The sequence below is a fragment of the Paraphaeosphaeria sporulosa genome (assembly GCF_001642045.1).
Source record: "Paraphaeosphaeria sporulosa strain AP3s5-JAC2a unplaced genomic scaffold CC84scaffold_2, whole genome shotgun sequence".
Classification (NCBI taxonomy): Eukaryota; Fungi; Ascomycota; class Dothideomycetes; order Pleosporales; family Didymosphaeriaceae; genus Paraphaeosphaeria; species Paraphaeosphaeria sporulosa.
The window spans coordinates 2191295-2211779 of NW_017253361.1; the positions used below are offsets into that span (position 1 = coordinate 2191295).

A 20485-nucleotide genomic window follows, 5' to 3' on the forward strand; every position below is an offset into this window, starting at 1 on the left:
AGATAACCGCCGGGAAGATTGGCATCTTTTCACGGATCACCTTCTTCTTTCGTCCTACTATACATTGACGAAGAGTGCAGCCTGCTGCAGTCATCTAAGTCCAGGCAATATCTGCAAATGCCTGCGACGCAAACCACCGTCAGTGTAGTCGTTGTCAACTCACCAGGTCGTCGCTCTTCCCCTGGGAAATCGATCGCTTCACCTAACAGCATAGCTAACCCATGATTTTCACAACCTCTTTACAGTTCCTGTCCATCTGCTCGCTCCAAACAGCCCCGGTTCTCAACCTAGCCTGAAGTAGATCACTTCCAAGTATCGTCCACCACCCCCCACCATTGCTAACTTGCGACCCACCCAGCAGATCACCCCGAGCAACATCACGACCCTGACAACTATCCCCACCATCCTAACACTAATAGCCCGAAGAGCGCAATGTGGCTGACAGACGCTGACAGCCAGGCGTGCCACCAGCGCGCCGGGCACGTCTCAGCAGCCTCGCACTAGGGTATCCCGACCAGCATCGACGTCGTGCCCATGCGCGCTACTCCGACGACCATCACTAGGATATTGCTGGCAATTCAATGCAGGAAGAAGGAGTTTGCACATCTGCTCGCCCAAAATGGTAGACGTGGGAGCCGCACGTAGTGGTTTAGGAAGTGACGCAGGTGGAGAGGTGTTTGAAGGTTTGCATCACGTGTCCGACCGCTATCACGACTGTTTATTATGTGGAGCGCCACACTGGACTGAAAAAAGACTGGGGGAAACAACGTTAAGAAGATTTGGATGTCACAAATTTTGCATTCAAGGTGGTATCATTGCATCACCTTATCTCCAACTATCCTTTATCCCTGAGTTGGCCTCCTTCCATCCTCAGGGTAAACAGCCTCGATGGCAGCCTGAAGGGCCTTGGGGTTCGCGCCAACGACCTCGCCGACCTGCTCTTTGTTCTTGAAGATCTTGAAGGTGGGCATCGCGCGGATGTTGAGCTCCTGGGCCACATCGGGAACCTCGTCAACGTCGATCTTGTAGAAACGCGCGTCGAGGTATTCGTTGGAGTACCTGTTCGGGCGTGTTAGTAGGCGTCATGGCGGAACGGGGATGCCAATGCATACTTGACGACCTGCGGCGCGATGACTTTGCAAGGACCGCACCACGTAGCGAAGCAGTCAAGCACGATAATTTGATCCTTGGCTTCAAGCGCCTCCTCCCAGTCGGCCTTACTACACAGGGAGTTAGTATCGCCCATCCATCCGTTCGCGTTGCGCATGACGTCGTGTTTCTCTTGCGAGACACCACGCAGCCACACCGCGCGGCGGTTCCGGGTCTGCACTCACGAGGCTAGGTTGTGTACGCCTTCCTTGCTCATTGCGGCGGTATTCGAGAAGAACTTGGGGGTGAAAAGCGGTCGGTAGAGGGTCGCGGCGGTGGCAGGGATGATGTTGGTAGCTGTTCGTGCGCGCGCAGTGGTAAGTAAAGTTCTTGCGAAGGCTGACGTCGACGGGGTGAACATGATATATAAAGAACAGGAAATGAGACAAAGTATTGGGGGAGGGTGATTTCAAAGATGGAATGCACTGGGCTACTGAATGGCGCGTGCGATTACAATCCGGTGATTGATGGGAAGAGGCTGCAAACTCGGCAAAGGCGCAAAGAGTCCCTGCGCCGATTTGAACAGTGCGGGCAGGGCGGTGCCGACGGCGCGCAGACACAACGGGTAGGGAAGCTGTTTTGACTTACGAAGCTGACTTTGGTTATCGTCAGGCGTGCGAGAGCGTATCCAGGTGCTAAGAGGGGTGCTGGTGGAGTTTTGCGGATGATAAATCCGAGGTGGGCTGGTTGATTACAGAGAGGGCCTGCATTTCAATCAATGACGTGCGCTTGCCGCCCGAGACTTGCCCGACAAAGGCAGTTAGTACCCCGCCATCGCAGATGCTCGGCAGCTGCCATGCGAACAACAATACCACCTCTACGCGCCGCAGGCGGCAGAAACGAGATGTTGACAAATAAACAGCTCCAATTGACAGCCTTATGATGACAATTCCAGATCGCAGGCACGCCGCGGGCCCTTGATTGCACATCGACACGTCCAATGCTCGCGTTGCCCCACCATTGACCCTGATTTTTCCATCTTCGGAGACTAAGGGATGCAGTCCTCAGCCCATGGCTGCAGACGATCAGGCACGTTTGCACCAGTCACGAGCATTGTGAACAGATTCATCAATACATTTGCTTCTCTAAGCTGAAAGCCGCAAAGGGGCAACACCACCACGCAATTCCCTGTGGGGAACGCACGTCAAGTATCCCGAAAAAGTAAAAGCATATGTCGCTGCACATGCCGTGAGAAAGAGGATGGCTGAGCACCGCGCGCCAAATGGGATCCGAATTCTCGGCCTGGTATAATATCCGTCTATGCCTGTATGCGAGATCCCAGGAGCTGTGATGCGTAGGTATAAGATGTGAGATAAAGAGCCTGAGGCGGGAAGGAAAGCCGGCCAACGTGTCCAGCTAATGTACAGTACAAATTGGTATAGAGCCACAAAGACCAAGTAAAGCAACGCTAGATACCGTGATCCACCAAACACCATGCTACAGATACGCCGAATTTTCCTGTCCAATGTCTTCAAGGAAGAAAAATCATGCCGCAAAAAGAAACGACGCAAAGAGAGTGCGATCAACCTTGGCTCGTGGGAGAGACCCGAGACCCGACCGTTTGCCAATTCCATGTTTGTCGTTTTTGAGGTATGTAACGTATAGGAAAAATGAGTGAGTGACTGGGGTAAGGTGGCTCCGTAAGGACAGACAGATACAAATGAAATGCAAATGAGGGGCGCGGTCTGGCAAACGTTCGTGGTCTCAATGTTTCTCCCGTGTCTGTGGTTTGATCATTACTCTTATTGCGTTAGCTTGCTTTGCGACGATGAACTTGCTCGCTTTTGAATGTCCAAAAGCTTTGCTGACCCAGCACTAAGGTGTCGGAAATGGTGCTTGCCCAAGTCAACGCTTCGCGCGCGCTGGACTGTAACAGGTTCATTTTCCGACGTGGGTGATTCACCCTCCACGATTTCAGCGCTTTCACCTGCGAAGTCTTCAGGCGAAGGCTTCTCCTCATGGTAGAAGCTCAACAGTCCCTCTCTAGACTTCACACGTGCTTGGTGATGAATGACCGTGGGATGCCGACCAATGCTGCTGTGCATGAGTTCCTCGTCTTCTTGGGATGTCCTCGATCTCGCAGGTGCTGCCTCTTCATTGTCGGAATCTGCAGCATTGAGAGGATTCTCAAGCGGGGACATGACCATGCTGCTGGGTTTGCGGGACAGCTCCCTCGAAAGCAACGATGGGCGGTGTTCATCAGGCTGAGGAGTCAATCTCCTGAAGTATTCATCATCCGGAATTCCGAGCTCTTCATAAGATGCACTGAACGGCTCTTGTGTTTTGAGGGCAGTGGACGAACCGACGCTAGATCGCAGGTGAGATTTGTTGGAGCTGCGCTTGATGGGCTTTCCTGACAGCCAGGAGCCTTCTGAGTCGACCGAAGCAAGAGACTGGGACATCACGCCCCCATTGGGAACTCCTGGGCTGACCGGAGAATCTGTTCGGGCTGCCCCGGAACTGTCGGACTCAATACGAAGACCAGCTGGGGGCTGACTCCTCCGCCGAGCAGCAATAGCGCTATTGTGAATAATCTCGGGCGATTGCACTCTCGAATCCGGCGGAGTGAACTCGGGTAGATCTTCTCTGAACTTGGACCTGGTGCGGCGGGGAACGCTGGAGGGGCGCTTGATAGCGATGGGAGCAGTAGGTGGCGGTGGTGGTGGCGCGACAAGATGGGCAGGGAGTGGCTGGCGAGACATGGACTCACGCGATGTGTTCGAAAACGACACCTCGGAAGGTGTAGTACGCCCTGGGTCTTGGGACCGACGTTTGCCGCGCCTGAAGAACGAAGCAAAGACGGCCATGCGCCGCCCTTCAGAGCTGCGGCGGCGGTCAGTACTCATCTTGGAAGTCGCAGCAGTGTCGGTCGTGTCTACTACGTGCAGAGAACCGCTCGCGGCCGGATCGTGTGCGGGCTCGATCGACTCAATAGGTATTTCCTGGGCAAAACGCTCCGAGAGGAGCTCGGGCATTTGAGAAACGTTGGAAGGTCCGCGTGTATGAGTGGCTGAGACGCTTCCCCGGGAGTAGCGAACAGCCTGGGCATTGGAGATAACCGGTTCTTCCATAGGGCTTTCCAGAGGAGTGGGAAGTTGGCTCATCTCCTCGAGCTGAGGCGTCAGGGGGGGAGGGCGACGTTGAGATTGAGGCGTGGAGGGTTGTACGTCTTCCATAAGCATGTGCGTGGGCACGTCCGCATCGCGCTCAATGCCCAGGCCAATGGTACCTTGTGCTCCTTTCCTGGGATGCGTAGGCGTCCCTGGCGTCAGCGGTGCAGCCTCTGCTGCTTGTTGCTTCTCAGCGCGACGCTCCAGCCTTCGACGCAGACGTTCATCGTCAGCTTTCCTTTTCTTCTCCCTTCGCCGCTGGTCTCGGTCCATGATCTCTCGCAGCGCACCCGTATCAAGCTCGTCTGCTAGATCATCTATCCTGCTACTCCTCTTGTCTCTTTTCTCTTTCCAGTCTTGCGGCGCGTCTCTGCTCCCAGGTTGACGACCGCGATTTGTGTTGGACCGACTCTTGTTGGACAGTGGCGACGAGTCGTTACCACTGGCATAGTATTGCGAGCCCACGGAACACCGTACTGTGGGCCGTGGTGAGAACATGTCCAGGGCGCTCACGCGGAAGGCGCGGTGGTCTGAGTTGCCGGACATGGAGGAGTGTATGGAATCTTCGAGCGGGAGCGAGATATTGGACTCGGGACGTTCGAAGCGGCGGTTGAGGCTACCCTTGACTTTTTTGCTGTCTCGTCGCAGCATGTCACCCGACTTGCCTGCTGGTCTCTTCTGCGGGAGCGGCATGCTCATGGCTCGGATTTCCTCTTCTCGCAAATGTTCATGTTCCCGCTTCTGTTTCTTGCTCGAAATGCGCCGAACGAGGCCCGACTCATGGACAGACTTGCGCAGGGACTGGGGTCGTTGCAGCTTGCCCCGCTCGCGTGCGGTGGGGAGGCTCGACTGCGAATTGTTGTTGGGTTCCTTGGAGGAAAAGTTGTAGGGGATGGTGCCGTGTTGCTGCGATATGGGGCGCAGGTGCGGACTGTGTTCGAGGCGGCGCTGGTTGGGCAGCGCGGTGATGTTGTCGTCGGCGCTATTGCGTGGGAGGCCCTGCTCTTTGGCTAGGGCGGCGCTCTGGGCTTCCAGGGCCTTGAGGGTGGGCGAGTCTTTTTCGAGGTCGCGCAGGGATGCACTGGAGCGTGAACTCCTCCGGCGACGGCGATTGCTGCGTGTGCTCTGGCGACGGGCGGGCGAGCTGCGCAGGACGTCCCTGCTGGCAAATTCGTGTGCCCTGGCGGCTGGCATGGAGCCTGCAACAGGCCGCTTCCGTTCTGCGACGGCGGCGGGCCCACCCTCTTTTAATCTAGTGGCCTTGCGCCCAAACGGCCATATTTTGGGCATGGCGGACGACAAGGCCCGTCGAGCGCTGGGCGGGGAGGGTTCGAGGTGCTGCCCGCGCGCGCGGCCACAACGTGACTGCGCGAGCGCGAAGCGTGTCGTGTCGGACGGTGCGGCGTGCTATCTGCTGGCGCTGCGAGGTGATGTGTCGGCGGGCTGCATGGTGCGCGAGGATGCGGGTTTTTTTGTTCTTTGTCCGGGGGTGCGCAGGCGACGGCTGGCAAACAAAGAGCAGGTGAATGGCGGTGCGGACGGCGTGTTGTGGGGAGGGAGGGAGCCGACGAAGGGAGGCATTCACTGCTGGCTGTGACGCAAGGAACTGGCCGAACCTTGGTTGGACGCCAGCACTGGGGCACTGGGGCGACAGCTCTGGCTCACCCACCGCTGCAGGCCTAGACAGAGGCTAGCGGCACCGGTCGGCAGGCCTAGAATGCTTCGAGAAACACCGGGGAGGGACTGTCTGTAGAGCCGTTGTGCGGTGCATGCGATGTGCGCGATTGCGACGTAGGGCCCGCGACCAGAGCCCAGCGCAGCGTGCAGCGTGCCGTACTGCACTGCGCATGCAGCGTTTGTATTTGTGCGCAGCACTCCTTCGCCACTTCGCCGCGCTGGATGCCGCAGCCAGAAGCCATGCCCTCGCCCATGGCTCCAGCGTCACGCGGCAGACGGCGGCGCGGACCCAGCCTGCTCCCTCTCTCGACGATCGTGCCCAGTGACGCCCGCTGGTGGCGAGCGTCGCCATGAGTGGCCCCCAGGCGCAGAGCCGGCGCTCCCTGGTCGCTTCCTGGTCTCTCGTGGCTCATCAATGCCTGTGCCAATCATTGCCCCAACGCCTCCAGCACCAACGTCGACCACGAGCTCAGCGCCCATCCTGGCCCGACTGGGCATCTCAGCCGGGCGTCTAGCAAAGATCGGCTGCACTTCTGGCGACGTGGTGGCCGACCGCTGCCGTTGTTGCTGTGGTGCCGGCCTGCGCCAGACAGTCAGCAATACCGACAACGACAACGCCAACACAGCGCTGCCAACACGATGCACTGCAGCCGTCCGCAGGAGCAGCACTGATGCTGAGGCCTGTAGCGGGACGTCAGCTCGCTAGGGCTGCCGCACGCCACGGACCCCACTCCCCATCACACGGAATGCGACATGCCTGCTCTGTCGAGTTGCTGACGAGCATCCGCCCTCCGCTCAGGTACCAGCCATGTGCATCTCTGTGAATCTCTCCTAAGCCCCGCCAGTCCCCTATAGACACAGACGATAATACTACTGGCTTTGTACATGCCAATGAAGCACACCACCAATCTCCACGTCCCTTGTATCACAACCGGGCATGGTGGGCGGCGTTTCAGAAGTACCATGCCATGATGCAGTGCTTTGCATTTCTGGTCCGTTAGTCAAACTGGCCCGGTACTGCGCGGCCCACTGTTCATAAGGAATTTTGCTTGTCCGTCGTCATGTTTCTCGTTGCGAATGCTGACCACAATGAGCCCAGAACGGATCGTCATTGACAATAGTCTCGCTTCCCTCCCTCGCTAGACCTGTCTTGTGTGGTTGGCAACGGCACCCGCTCTCGGAGACTATCCGCACGGCTTCGGCGGGCCAATTTAGCGAGCTCGACGGCTCTTGACGCCAGTCGACCGCACGTGCGACCTCAAATCTCCCAGCGTCCAACTGCAAACCTCTTGCATTCTTGTGTCTGGAACTGGGTGATGTCTAGTGGATCGATCGTGTCTGATTGTGGCTTGCGTCTTGCCGACCCTACATCGTTCACAGTCAGTCACTGTACGACATGCGCAGATTGGCGATGCTAGCGTGAACCTTCCCGCAGTCTTCTTGCGACAGACTCAGCTTCGGCAGGTTTTGGCGCAAGCCCTCAACTTTGTTTTGTTTCGGAAAAGCAACGGCCGGCAAGTCTGTGTGCTGATCACACCTACTGAATCATAACCACACCAGCCTCTGCTATTTCTCACAGTCCCAGAACTGCGTACAGACTAATGCGCGGATTTCCACTAGCACGGTGCGGAGACATCAAACGGCGCAGCAACGGTTCGGTCACACTCGCACAGCAGCAGCTCGTCTCGCAAACGGTGCAGTAAACGCGCGCTGCAGCCACGAGATGGGCGCCTGGACGCATGTTGTGGGTAGGTCAACATGGCTGCAGATGCTCACGACATAGCTTCACATGTCAGCGTGCGAACAGTACAAATGGAAGAAGTTTCCTCCTTGCTTCCGTGTGTCGTTCTCTCATGCTGCGCTCACGCGTAAATATTGATTTGGTGCATCTTGCATGCAGTTTGTACGACATGCAACGACGCCTACCCGGTGATCACGTCAGGACAACTTTCATCATCCCGAGGCCGAGTCCCATTGCGCGAGCGTGCATCTGGACCACTGCAGCGCGCGTTACCGGAAAACCCATCCATTAGCAAGTTCGCAACGAACAACACCAAGCTCAATGCATTCATCGCTCCACTGTTTCGTCTTCAGTTGTTTGTTCGTGGCCATTTATCGGCTCCAGACAACCATCCTAGACTCTTAGTGCTCTCGCCACCACCTCTCCCTATTATCTCTTCGTGACTGGACAATATTTCATGTAAAGGTAGTGTCGGGCTGGAAAGTTGCGCTCCCGACAATCGTTCGCATGCACTATCGAGGGGCCAGACTTCGCAAAGATTGGATTCAGGAGTGGGTTCATGTATTTCATGGCGGAGGGGTAAGGACACTTCTGGATCACAAGTGATCACCTTCTAGGCATTTGCAAGGCTACCAGTGTCCTCTCTGACAGCCTCAATGCGCTTGTCCTACATTACGGAGCGATTCGGGTATCGTTGCATCGGCCGCTGGTCTGCAATGCTGCGTGATGTCCGTATTCTTCTCATGAAGTCGTTATCCTTCACCGGAGACAGATTGCTTGACTTGCAGCATGACACGTACGTGTGGTGCATTTTGAGGGGTTCATTTGAACGCACACGAAATGCAGACGAGCGCGCTGCCCGTAAACATGTTCAAGTACACATGTGTATAAGGCGTTGTATTGTGATGGGACAAGCGCGGCCCCGATTGGTCACTTCCCAACTTGGCCTAGCGGGATCTTGCCCTCGCAACAGCCTTTCGTAAACAAAACAAACCGTCGCCAGCATCACCACTACACCACTACGCAGCACACCACAACGTCGCATACGATTACATCGCTTGAAAATAACAAACCCTCTAAAAACATGTCTTACGGCGGTCGCATGAGCATGGCGCGCAACACGTCTTACGGCCAGCGCGCGCCTCCACCCCCGTCGGAAGATGTTTTCATGACGCTTGTACGCACACCTCAAACCAGTGGCAGACATTACGATCGATTTCTTTTTCCCTTGGCCTACAAGGTACACGAGAAGGAGAAAATACACGTATTGTTTCGGTCACTGCTGCCATGCTCCCCTGTGTTAGCATGCTGACAGTAAAACCCAGCCCGACAGCGAAATCGCCGGATGTATCACAGACATAGGAGTGCCCATCGGCCTCTCTTTTACCTCCATGGACCTGCAAAAACCAAAACCTGAGGTCATCCAAAGAGTCTTCGAATGGATGGCCGAGGTGATTATGAATACTACGCGCGATGTTGTCGCTCCGGCGATGCGCGCAGCGGCCGAGGACCTATGCGGACCAGACGCGGACAAGCTGTACTCCAGTGATACACGCGACTTGCTAGCTTTCTTCGTAACATTGAAGAGACTGCTCCGAGAGGTACGGGTAGCCCCTAGATCGCGGAGTGAGTGAGAACCCGGACTAACCTTATACGCAGTGCGGTATCCACGACTTCACCTTCGCAGACCTTTATAAACCGACCCACGCGCGCCTCGTCAAGATATTTTCGTACATGATCAACTTCATTCGGTTTCGCGAGTCTCAGACAGAAGTCATCGATGAGCATTTCAACAAATCACAGCGCACGAAGCTGCGGATTGAGCAGCTCTACGATGAGAAAGAGACAAAGGAAATCCAGCTTGCAGACTTGGAGCGCAATCGCATCGCGACTCAGAGGCTGTTGCAGGAGAAGGAGAAACGCTACAACGACCTGAAGTTGAGGCTCCGAGAGCTGGGCAAAGAACAAGAGGCTGTGCAAGAGAAAGTAGCGCGCGCGAAGGAGCACCAGCACAATCTGAAGGCGCTGTTGCAGAGAAAATACGAGGACAAGGAGAACATCAACCGCGAAGTGTCAAAATTGAAGCCCTACACCGAGCAAAGCCCTACAGCGCTCGAGGACTCTTTGCGTGACCTGAACGATCGGCTGGCCAACGACAAATCTCAGATCGAGTCGCTCGACCGCCGCGCACGCGCGCTGCAGACCTCGAGTGAATCATTTGCCGTGGTAGCCGCCGATGTCACATCGTGCACACGCCTGCTCAATGATGTCCAAGCCGACCTTGCTAAGGAAGAGGAAGAGCTTGCAAAAGCCGCGCGACACTCGGATGCGTTGACTGATAGAAGCAACAACGTACGAGACATTGAGCGTCAAGAACGACTCCTGCAGAAGCAACTCGGCAACGTGAACGCGCGAATGGATAAGATAAAAAAGAAGGCGGACGACGAGGCCGAGGCAGCGCGCAAGAGAATGGAGGAGCTGCATGACACGCACACGCAATTGACCAAAGAGCGCGGTGAGAAGGGGCGCGACATGGAAGAGAGGCGGGTCAAGATCGAGCAGACCGAGAAGAAGGTATGTCTACTATGTACACTCTACTGATAACAAACTGACGCGGGGCAGATGGCGCAGCTGAAAGACAGCATCGAGGCTGAGGTACACGCTGCTCACGATGAGTACGTAAAGATGGAAAGCCACATCAAGCTCTACATCACAGAGATGGAGCAGAGTATCTAAGCGGCACGGTCTCCGTATCTGCATGAATCACGATGGCGTCTTAGGTTGTTGCATTATGGTCAGATACCTCTTGTTGCAATTGTATGTCTATTTTACGTTCTGCACTGGGTGTTAGTCCGACCACCAAGATGTTGCTCGCGGTATGATGGAGAACTACGCGTCGCAGTCTGACTTTATCCTTGAGCGGTTGTGCACCGGCGAGATCAGCTCTGACTGCTGGCTACTTTAAGGTCCTGTCCGCATCGTGTGAGCCTCGCCAAACCCTAGTCTGCCGAGTGACTGGACCGCTGGGTGTGCGATTAACTCGATGGCCACACTTGCAATACCCGCGTCAGGTTGCGCTCGGTGAACCGGTGAGGATAGGCGGGTTTTGAAGTTGGATGGTTGAGCCTCCATTATGTGGAGCTGGGAGAACGGAAGTCTAGTACCTGTGCAGTTGACTGTTCTCCTGCGATTACGGAGGCACTTTCTCCCCACCGCCCGCATTCTCAACAAACCAATACTGTTTGGGAGTTTCGGCCGCGCACGTGGCGAGTGGGTGTTGAGGGTTGTTGGGTTGTTCGGTACCGGGCTCAAAGTTAGACAATGTGACAGTCGGTAAATGTTGCACTGCCGGTGCCTTGTTCCAAGCAACATTGAGGAATAAACCTGCTGCAGTAGAGAGATACCGCATCTTTTTGCACTCATATCATGCATACGATGTGACCAGCGCCTGGGTCTGTGGGTGCGAGACTTAGGTTATCTGGTTCGCAATGTGGGCCCCACATTATTCGGTATCCTTTGGCCTTGAAGCCGTCATCCCAACTTACCTGATGGCGGACCGGTGGAGCCTGCACCGTGTGTAGATTCTCCAAGGTGTTCAGAAGCGGGCATGTTCAAGTCTCCGCAGCAAAACTTAAAGCTGATGTACAGATGTACTCTTGCTCAAATCCCGAGGGCGCCTCCGTGAGCTAGACTTAATGGCGTAGCGATGTGAATAACCCTGAGGCAGCGGCCAGATCACTGCGCTTGACGCTGAAGCCACTGATCCCGACAGTAGTGATAGCACCGAATGTGGGATTGTACGCGGAGCGCCCCATTTGACAAACCAGGCCTAGGACCCCGAATGCAAAGCTACCAGCCAGATGCCCATGCGTGCGCGAAAGAGTGCGGTCGAGTGTACGACGGATGTCGGTCTAGACAGGTGCGTCCCTACCACTAAATTTCTCTTACCCACCTCAGTCTCTGGTAAATGCCGCAAGCTTCAACAGACGAAGTATGGCGTGGTGACTATTGGTATGCCGAAGGTTTTTGGCAGTGGGCGCACTCAACGAGGGGTTCGTTCGTCCAGGCAAGTCTCCTTGACCCCGTCCGCGCCGGGTCCTCGTCGATGGTAAAATTCTGCGCTTGAAGTCCCTTCTTCCATCTCTGATCACCAAACTACCAGCTCTTCTTCCTGCTCAAGTCACGAACCAGGAAGCTAGAAGCACTGCTTCTTCACTTTGGGAAGATGTACGCCTTGGTGATGGCGTGCGTTCTTTTCCTCTCTTTCCTCTCCAGCGTTCTGGCTAGTTCAAATGCCATTCCCTATGGCGACAAGAACACTGTAAAGGTCTCCCCGCGCACTGCTGGTCTCGCGAGCGGCGCGCTTGATCCTTTCCTCTTCCTTTGTAAGTGTCGCTCCCTATATAGCTCTATAAGGTGCTGATCTATTTCCTCTCCAGCCGCGAGCAAACCCTCACTGCTCCCTATCGAACTCCCTGCGGAAGCCGGTCTTCAAGGTATACTCACCATGGACAGCACCGAGGCGCAACTGTGTCCCCATTTCGCCTTGAGGAACTTCGCTCTGACGAATCCGCATAAGACCCGGTATTCTGCTCCCTGGCGTGTCGCTTGCGGCGTCGACTTCTACGGCGGTGATCTCTTTCCCGAACCTGTCTCTACTCAAGACGGGCTGGTTGGCTGCTCTGTCACCTGCCAGCAGACCTCCAAGTGCAAAGGCGCTGTATTCTGGCCGTCTTCTGATAACCCGCGCTCTGGCAGCTGTTATCTCAAGAAGACGCTGAACGATCCGATCTCTCGTGTTGGCTTTGCCGCTATCGTGAGGCGCAACGATATGAAGCCGGATTTCGCCGTGATGACTGACAAGCGTTTCTTCGAGGGCCAGCGGTATGACGCTATCGCGGATGTCTTCGATATCGACACTGACGATGGAGAGCATCGTCCTCATGAGAAGCTCTTCAAAAGCTATGTTCATGACATGGAGACGAACGCTGGCGTATCTACAGGCGCCGTCGTTTCGACGTCTTCTTCGTCAGTGTCGTCGTCGGCTACACCCTCGATATCATCTTCCGCCAGCACCTCGGCACAGGCCACGGCCAGCCCGGTGCCAATCTACTTCTCGACTTCGCCGAACTCAGCGGTAGTGCTATTCGTGCCGGCGTCATCGGAAGTGGCGAGTTCTACCAGGACTAATCTTCCAACAGCGGTCGTCTCAATGCTAACGGCCAGTATCACGCCCTCGTCGGTGTATGCTGAGAGTACTCTGAGTCCTGACAGGATAGATTCTGTAATCATCGCGACTCCAACGTCGGCAGCTCATACCGTGGCTTCAGCTGTGCTGGCTGAAGGTGTCTCGAGTGCTGCCTGGAGTCCCTTTGCCGCTGGTTTTATCTCTCCGCCCCCTTCAAGCACCTTGTTTCCTACATCTACATCTCCTTGGTCGACCAGTCTAGCATCTGATACTGCGCTGGTGTCTTCATTGTCCTCTGACCCGGTCGCAAGTCCATTCAGAACTACTTTCACCACCGACAATAAAGCAGAGCCTACTGCCAAACCCGCCTCGTCGTTCAAGACCCACTTGGATGGACTTTCTACAGTTGAGTGGAAATCTGCTGTCACTGCAGTTTCGAACAGCCTCGAGTCCATACGGCCTACGTTGTCGCCTACCGAGTTTGCACATGGCGTTGAGTCCAGCCAGGCTACATCGCCATTCAAGGTAAAAATGGAAGGCTTTCCGAATGATATCGAGTGGAATTTGGCACCAACAGCGTCTATGACCAGTCCCGAGTCTAACCGGGCTCCGTTGTCATTCAAAAAGGAAGGCTTCCCTTCGAGCGTCGAATGGAATTCGGTGCCCACAGAGACCGCCCGGCCTACCGTATCGCCCAAGGCCCCCTTCGACTGGACGCTGGAATGGAAGTCGGCGCCCACCGCGTCCGTAGCCGATGTCGAGTTCTACCAGGCTGATCTCTTGTCGACCGACATTGGGCCTAGGCCAACCCTAAGCAAACTGGACGAGACGGGCACGGCAACCCCGACAGAGGTTACTGAGCCACTTCGGCTTACCTCAACATACGTTATGCAATCGTATGAGGGCATTCCCTCTGCAACTGGAATCGCTCATGCATGCGCGATGCTGAACGAGGCCCAGCCCGGCAGACGTATGCCGCTCAAGGCCAGAGACGTCAAGGCGTGCGGCGCGTGGCTGAAAGCTGAAAGACCTGTGCCTAGCACGCAGTTTGACGACGGCTTCTTGCAGTTTCTGGAAGATACAGAAACTCTAGAGCGTATTTGGGGCGATGAAGAAGCCATGGATGAGTTCTTAGAGGCGCTGGATTCAAGGGATGCTAGCGAGAAAGCAGTCGTACTTGAATACCTGAACACTCTTGACGCAAAAGAGGCTGCCGAAGAGCCGAAGGTCCTGTCGTTTGGTAGACCTTGTCGCCATCCATGCGACTTGGCGTGCGATTCCGATGACAGTCTGTCGGAGGAAGAGAAGCTGAGTCGCTGTAACGAATGGGAGTCTCCACAGGTCTCGACAACTATGGAGAAGAATCCGGCACCAAGTCCTACAAAGGCTTCCGACGACACGGCGGAGGACGATGCTGACCCTTCTGAGGTTGATCCAGCGCCTCCGGCGCCAGCAACACTGACCAAGTACCTCATCTCTACCGTATCTGCTGGTCCTGTGAGGGTAACCCGAACACGAAGCGCCAAGCCCACGGTGTCCAACACTGATATAGCCACCACGGCAGACATTGAGACCAACCCAATAATCACACGATCATCTGCAGCAACGGAAGCTGCTACGTCTCAAAGTGCTCAAGAGACGGATACTATCGTCGACGCGGCACCGACAAGGTTGGGTACGCTTACCACAACATTGCTCGTCGGAACTGTGCCTGCCCAAGCAACACAAACGGCGGCCTGTGTCCAGTTTGGACACTCGTGTAAATCGATGGTAGTGGCTTTCGCTCCTCTGGTGACGCCGGCGCACTCTCCAAAAGAAGGCAACCCTGTCACTGGCCATGCCGCATCTTCCACGACTTTTGCGGCTTCAAGTTTTCCACCTCCAGCGAAGCCTTGGCCGACACAGACGCTCCATGTAGCAGCGAACATCATGCCAAGCGTGAATCCGATGACAATTGCCTGTAGTCTAGGGCACAGTAACGATGTCGACTGCAATGAGTTTGCGTCCATCATAATGACGGTGATGCCGATGCCTACGATGCCGTTGTCGGAATACAAGACGTTCATCACTCATGCACCGATCGAGCATGCAATCACTGAGAGCTCTGGAGCTCAGGCTGCTCCGACACCTTCCGCTGCGGTGCCACAGGTTCCGCCGATCAATGTGCCTGGTCCAAGTTCTCCAGCTGCGGTCCCGCAAAGCCCACAGACCAATGTACCCGTTCCGGTCCCGACTTTGCCTTCGATTACAGCACCTGTGGCAACGCAGCCGAGACCAGCACAGAACACGCCTACGGTCTCGTCAAGTGCGGTATCTCCAACGGGTTGGTTGTATGGTCCGCCTCCCCGACCAGATCTCCCACCTCCTTTTGGGAAAGGCGAAACCCTTTCGGCGTCACCTTCAGTTGCTCATGAAGGAAAGTCCTCTGTCTTGGGACCCGCGGCATCAACAACCCCTTCAACGCATATCCCTTCGGCGACAGTAGTGTCCATTAGTCCGCGGCCCTATGGTCCTGGTATAATGCCGATCAGTTCACTGCCCTCCGGAACCGGGTCTGTCACTTTTTCTGCATCTCTCGTGCCAACTTCGACGCTGGCGACAACAAGCTCACCAATGTCCTCAGCGGGCAGTGCTGGCAACGGGAACAGGCCTGGCGTGGGTAAGCCCGGCATGGGTGACCACAGCATCCACAACACCGCCAGCGCGGCTACTAGCAGATTCCCTGCACCTTGGCTCCTTCTTCTCATCTCTCTTTACGCCAGGATTCTGGTTATGTCGTAAGATACCAAGAACGGCTCAACATGGGGGTCGGTCAAGGGCGCAGAGACCTGGATTAAACAGCACCGAGACGGCTCCCTGATGGCCTGGAAAGGATGTCGGAAAAGAAAGAAAAAGAAAAATGAAGAAAACAGTGGCGGTTGAGTGGTCTCAAAGAAGAGGACGGAATCTCTTCCGAGGGACCTCTCGATTTGTTGCCCATGGCCAATGGTCGAAACCCGTCCCAGGGGCCTTGCGGTTTGTTTGCCAGCTTACAAGAGACGCTACACCGTGATATGGGGATATACCGGCATCACGTCTCTTCAAACGTCCATTGGTTCGCAATCCGGTTCACGTTGTGTCATGGATTGAATTCTGTCCAGGACCAATTCCTGTCGTTGTTGCTTGGGAAATTGCGTTCGCGCGCGGCCTGGCACCCCTTCACCACGAGTTGGGGACATACCGATGTCGCGTGCGCTCAGCCTCGAGACCTTGATCTCTTTTTCCGGCCTGTGTTTGATTTTCCCCAGGTCTGCTTACTTTCATTGGTGTTTTTCGTTTGCTTGTTCCATACCATGCCCGTTGCCGATGTGCGACCGTCTCAGCTGGATCAGGAGACAAGCTGTACGCGACAACATCGTCACCGACAGTAACGTCAGCTAGGATCCTATTTCCTGGACCAGCTCTTATCGGCTGCATACTCGGCATCGTGGCGGATGGGTACATCGGATGGGAGTGGGAGAGGACGACAGATGGGGTCGTCATGGCACTGGATGCCGGGTGAACGACAGCTGGGGTCGATATGGCACTGGAGTGGATATATGCGGATGGGATATTACACTGGATGCATGGCATGATGACGACACAACGACAGCGACGTTTGGACATTGGAATATTGAGCTGTACGATTACGCGAAGGACTCATTCGCGAGGTAGATGAACAGGAGAAGAAGGAGGTCATGGCTTGGCAGGACCGACATAACCAATGTTGTACTGATAATGGTGAGGAGTATGCGGAAGAGAGCGGATAAAAATATACCATTGGCATTGCAAGGACTTGTTGCAAGGAATTAAGCGGATTTGAGCTTCAACCATGTGGAGGTCTGCGATGGAAATCGTGGTTTTGATTTCGCGGATTCTGTTCGAGCGGCATAGAGAATGGGTCCGCGTTCCATGTATTGAATCTACAAAACCCAACAATGTTACCCTCGGCTTTCAATCTGCTCTCTTGATGATTTTCCTCATTATTCAAGTGCTCTCTTCCTCTGGGACGCGGTCTTGTCGTTTTCTATATATTTCAAAGTGGTCGCGCATTAGACATCGCAGTAAAGCGGGTTCCGTGACCGCATAGTGTTGCGCCAATGCACGACGACTTGCTGGTGATTCGTCGATTAGTCCCGTGCTGATGCGTCGACTATGTGGCATCCTTCCTGTGTTCATGTATTCAGGTAGGTATTCTTGTACGTATGCGACATCTTCGGCATTGGGAGGTGCGATCAGGTCGCTCATGTTGACAAATCCCATGGGTTGGTAGGGTGACACATCTGCGGAGAGATCATCGTCGCTCTCCATCGGGCCATTCCATAAACCGAGGAGCATTTCATCAAATGACAAAAAGAACTTGATGTTGATTTTCGAAAGCTTGGCGCGCAAGTTGTACAGCACGGGACCAAAATCCAACGTGTTGAGCGCCTTGGGTTCCATGTTTTTCTGCATGTAGATTGTGAGGTTTTGTAGGCGTGGAAATTGCATCAATCTTTCCCAGAGAACTCGAGGAACTGAGTCCCGATACATGTTCTCATGCTCCTCCAAACCGTCAAGACCGAAATGTTCCATGTACTCGGAACATGTAATGTCAAGGTGGCGGACGTCGTAGGGTTGTACGCATTCGCGTGTCCAAACGAGTGGGTATATTCGTGGGTCGTCGAAGTCCCAGGTAAAAGTTTGTGTTTTGGTGAGCATTTCCAAGGCCTCGGGAAGCAAGTCGGGATTTCCTCGCAGGATGGGTGGGATGTGCGGCAACAGGTCTTCAGTGAGTCCTACAGGACAATCGGCGTTCAAGACGTCGACGTACACTTTGTCTCGAAGCTCTCTAGGCAGTTTGTACAGCAGGTCTGCATTGTGGAGCGCAGACGTTGGCCATGATGGTCCTGGCATCATCGCCGAGAGGCGTCGGGATAAGGGTCGTTGGAGTACAGAAGCCTCAATGCCAGGTGCCTATGGAACGTTCGTGGCTGTCTGAGCTGGGCGGAAGTGCGGCGCAAAGCACAAGTGAGCGATTTCAAGCTGAGGGAACTCGGACTCGACATGATCAATGTTGATGCCTGGAAGGAGCGCGCAGCAATCACGCATGCCGAGGGCAGTTGCGGATGTACGCCCGATGGGCTTTTCCAAATGCACTATGCCTGCCTGCTCATGGCCATTGCCGACGCGCACGAGCGGCTGTACACGTCGAATTCAGTAGCTCGGCAGCCAAAGGACTTGGGACGGAAGAGCGACGAAGGTCCGCCGCACTGACCAGGCTGCCAAGCCACCCGCCTGCAGCTTCCCCAAACTTTGCGACGATGCGCAGCATCCTCGCCCACGTCGCCGCCGCCATGCCCGTACAATTCCTTCGCCGCCTCGTGCGGCCGTCCGTTCTCTTCAGGGCGTCGCTCGCGCCCGGACCGCCTCTTCGACCCTCCATCGCCAGCCGCCTCCCCAAGTCGCCGGGCTTCGGGCCCCTTCCCGCCTCGCGCGCGCACAAGTGCACCTTGATCCAGGTCCTGCGAATTGGACGGACACAACAAAGAGCCCGAAAGCTTCGATCGCCACAGCTGGCCGGCCGGCCGGAATTGAAGGGTGTGTGCCTGAAGGTCGGCACGACGAAGCCCAAGAAGCCCAACTCGGGAGAGAGGAAGATTGCGAGGGTCAGGTTGAGCAGTGGCAAGGTCATCACGGCATACATTCCAGGAGAAGGTGTGTTTTTCTGGTGGGAATGCAGTGGGGGATGAGACCCGGGAGGCTGACGAGGACATCAGGTCACAACGTGCAGCAGCATTCGGTCGTCATGGTGCGAGGTGGCAGGGCGCAGGATTGCCCTGGTGTGAAATACCATCTGGTCAGAGGAGCACTGGATCTCGTAAGGCCCAACAACGCTCTGGAAAGACCTTCGCTAACACAACTCAGGGAGGTGTCGGAAACCGTATCACATCGAGATCAAAGTATGGGACCAAGAAACCGAAGGCGGCATAAGAAGGCATCGGCTGTTGTAAAGTTATGTAAACACCTGTACCATATCTAGCATGCATGGCGTTCGGTCAAGGCAGACCATTTTGCACACCAGGTTCACTTTGTGGGCATATCATTTCAGAACTGTAGCGCTGTGAAGAGCGCATCCATGTCTGAAGAACTGAGATACGGCACCCTATTGCACTAGGGTTCGTAATCTGTCTCCGACGAGCTGGTAGGCTCTCATACTGTACGAGGAGCACTACACAGGCCCAGGCACAAAACAGTTTCCATAACATCCCTAATCACCGCCGCTACGATTCAAATAGTGAGGGAGACGCGAGATGTATCGATTTTTCGTATCTGTGGTGACACACTGCTACAATACTGCTACTCCTGTAAGCCAAGACCGGAGAGGCATACAACATGACCGTTGTGGGCTGCAGTATGTTGGCAGTTGCCCTGCATTTAGGCTATGTTCAAGTCCTCGTGTTGACGGATCCGATGCAACAGTGGCATACCACTTGGGTCGCATACGCACACTGAACGCTCAATTCGAAGACACAAACTATATCACATGTATTGACCAATTAATTGGGGGGCTTTAGGCGTCCAGAGTCAGAAGCGCAGAATTGGCCATAAAGACGACCAGATCACTCTGGTGCCCTCGAGGACCGAGACCGCGCTTTCTCATCCGCCCAAAGCACGATGGCACTGATGTCTCACATCATCTCGCTGGCCCTTTTCCTCGCGAGGTTCGACCCCCTCTTCCATCACGAAAACCACAACTAATGACCCTAAGCACGACCAACGCTCTGATCGCAAGCTCCAGATCTTGCCCCTGCTACACAGCAACAACCTACCCTTCCAATCCCGCCTGCGTGCCTCTCGATCCCCAGGGTCCTTGCTGGGAACTACCCTGCGTGACATATACCACCACCACGATTCCAGGCTATAATGCCGAATGCACGTCCACACCGACCGTGACTTCCCTGCTCCCATGTAAAACTGCGTGCTCCCTAGACTGCCTGACTATATCGTCTACACGCACGCTTGGATCAGGAAGGTGTTTGCCGCCTTCGTGGTCCCAGCTTGCGCCTACGGTCACCATTCCGCAATCTACCAGTTCCTGCTACACAAGCACCACGACCCTTAAAGGGCACTGTCCAGAAGATGACTTGAGCTGTCCGTCGCCAGACTGTGTTTACTTGAGTAAGTCGCGTCCCGGTGCTACACTCACTACGCCAACCAGGGTGCGGAGAAGACTGATGTGTGGGGTAGGCACAACTACGGTACCTGGTGGTGTGGTCGCAGGGTGCGAGACAACTCCTACGGTTACAGAGAATAGGACGTGCAAGGGGAGGTGCGATGGGAGTTGTGGGACGCAGTGGGTTACGGAGACGGCAGCGGTGCGGAAACGAGACTAGACTGGGCAAAAGGATTCTTGAGAAGATGAAATATGTGGTAAACTGAAGACGAAGCTTACACCGGTCTGGCTGTTATACAACACTAGCGACAATTGCTTAGGGGCTATCTGAATTCATGATCAGTAATATTCATACATCTGGGCAGGATTTCCTCCTTTTCAGATGCGCACCCTTACTAGAGAAGAAAATCAAATAGCGGCCTCCGATCGAAAGGACACAGGAAATT

The 20485-nt window shown here is 55.1% G+C and overlaps 7 protein-coding genes across 7 annotated transcripts; 3 read left to right on the plus strand and 4 right to left on the minus strand.

The window, feature by feature from the left end:
- Positions 1 to 875: 875 nt before the first annotated feature.
- Positions 876 to 1447, minus strand: CC84DRAFT_1072506 (thioredoxin-domain-containing protein; the record flags this gene model as incomplete). The annotated part of the gene is made up of 3 exons (XM_018173681.1): positions 876 to 1059; positions 1113 to 1220; positions 1335 to 1447. Coding segments are annotated over 3 exons (405 nt in total), but the record flags the coding sequence as incomplete, so codon positions are not given.
- A 1360-nt stretch (positions 1448 to 2807) lies between these two features.
- On the minus strand, positions 2808 to 5667 carry CC84DRAFT_459468 (uncharacterized protein). Its single transcript, XM_018186365.1, has one exon. The coding sequence runs from the start codon at positions 5547 to 5549 to the stop codon at positions 2892 to 2894; it is 2658 nt and encodes an 885-aa protein (XP_018040379.1). The 5' UTR covers positions 5550 to 5667; the 3' UTR covers positions 2808 to 2891.
- A 533-nt stretch (positions 5668 to 6200) lies between these two features.
- CC84DRAFT_1172492 (uncharacterized protein) lies at positions 6201 to 7677 on the minus strand (the record flags this gene model as incomplete). The annotated part of the gene is made up of 3 exons (XM_018179984.1): positions 6201 to 6580; positions 7022 to 7245; positions 7514 to 7677. The coding sequence occupies 3 exons, from the start codon at positions 7675 to 7677 to the stop codon at positions 6201 to 6203; spliced, it is 768 nt and encodes a 255-aa protein (XP_018040380.1).
- Positions 7678 to 8692: 1015 nt separating this feature from the next.
- CC84DRAFT_1161026 (uncharacterized protein) lies at positions 8693 to 10659 on the plus strand. Its single transcript, XM_018177636.1, has 4 exons — positions 8693 to 8854; positions 9003 to 9278; positions 9337 to 10251; positions 10300 to 10659. The coding sequence occupies exons 1-4, from the start codon at positions 8762 to 8764 to the stop codon at positions 10411 to 10413; spliced, it is 1398 nt and encodes a 465-aa protein (XP_018040381.1). The 5' UTR covers positions 8693 to 8761; the 3' UTR covers positions 10414 to 10659.
- Positions 10660 to 16690: 6031 nt separating this feature from the next.
- CC84DRAFT_460088 (uncharacterized protein) lies at positions 16691 to 17909 on the minus strand. The gene has a single exon (XM_018186367.1). The coding sequence runs from the start codon at positions 17780 to 17782 to the stop codon at positions 16871 to 16873; it is 912 nt and encodes a 303-aa protein (XP_018040382.1). The 5' UTR covers positions 17783 to 17909; the 3' UTR covers positions 16691 to 16870.
- A 155-nt stretch (positions 17910 to 18064) lies between these two features.
- CC84DRAFT_1161027 (ribosomal protein S12) lies at positions 18065 to 19173 on the plus strand. Its single transcript, XM_018177637.1, has 3 exons — positions 18065 to 18580; positions 18643 to 18743; positions 18791 to 19173. The coding sequence occupies exons 1-3, from the start codon at positions 18187 to 18189 to the stop codon at positions 18854 to 18856; spliced, it is 561 nt and encodes a 186-aa protein (XP_018040383.1). The 5' UTR covers positions 18065 to 18186; the 3' UTR covers positions 18857 to 19173.
- A 367-nt stretch (positions 19174 to 19540) lies between these two features.
- Positions 19541 to 20335, plus strand: CC84DRAFT_1236073 (uncharacterized protein; the record flags this gene model as incomplete). Its single annotated transcript, XM_018183873.1, has 3 exons — positions 19541 to 19587; positions 19635 to 20044; positions 20114 to 20335. The coding sequence occupies 3 exons, from the start codon at positions 19541 to 19543 to the stop codon at positions 20257 to 20259; spliced, it is 603 nt and encodes a 200-aa protein (XP_018040384.1). The 3' UTR covers positions 20260 to 20335.
- Positions 20336 to 20485: the final 150 nt, after the last annotated feature.

Bases quoted from the DNA above. Each gene is read 5' to 3' on its own strand.
- CC84DRAFT_459468 (XM_018186365.1), bottom strand. From the start codon at position 5,549: ATGCCCAAAATATGGCCGTTTGGGCGCAAGGCCACTAGATTAAAAGAG.
- CC84DRAFT_1161026 (XM_018177636.1), top strand. From the start codon at position 8,762: ATGTCTTACGGCGGTCGCATGAGCATGGCGCGCAACACGTCTTACGGC. The intron at 8,855-9,002 runs GTACGCACACCT...AGTAAAACCCAG, and splicing joins AAGATGTTTTCATGACGCTT to CCCGACAGCGAAATCGCCGG. The intron at 9,279-9,336 runs GTACGGGTAGCC...CCTTATACGCAG, and splicing joins TGAAGAGACTGCTCCGAGAG to TGCGGTATCCACGACTTCAC.
- CC84DRAFT_460088 (XM_018186367.1), bottom strand. From the start codon at position 17,782: ATGATGCCAGGACCATCATGGCCAACGTCTGCGCTCCACAATGCAGAC.
- CC84DRAFT_1161027 (XM_018177637.1), top strand. From the start codon at position 18,187: ATGCGCAGCATCCTCGCCCACGTCGCCGCCGCCATGCCCGTACAATTC. The intron at 18,581-18,642 runs GTGTGTTTTTCT...CGAGGACATCAG, and splicing joins GGCATACATTCCAGGAGAAG to GTCACAACGTGCAGCAGCAT. The intron at 18,744-18,790 runs GTAAGGCCCAAC...AACACAACTCAG, and splicing joins TCAGAGGAGCACTGGATCTC to GGAGGTGTCGGAAACCGTAT.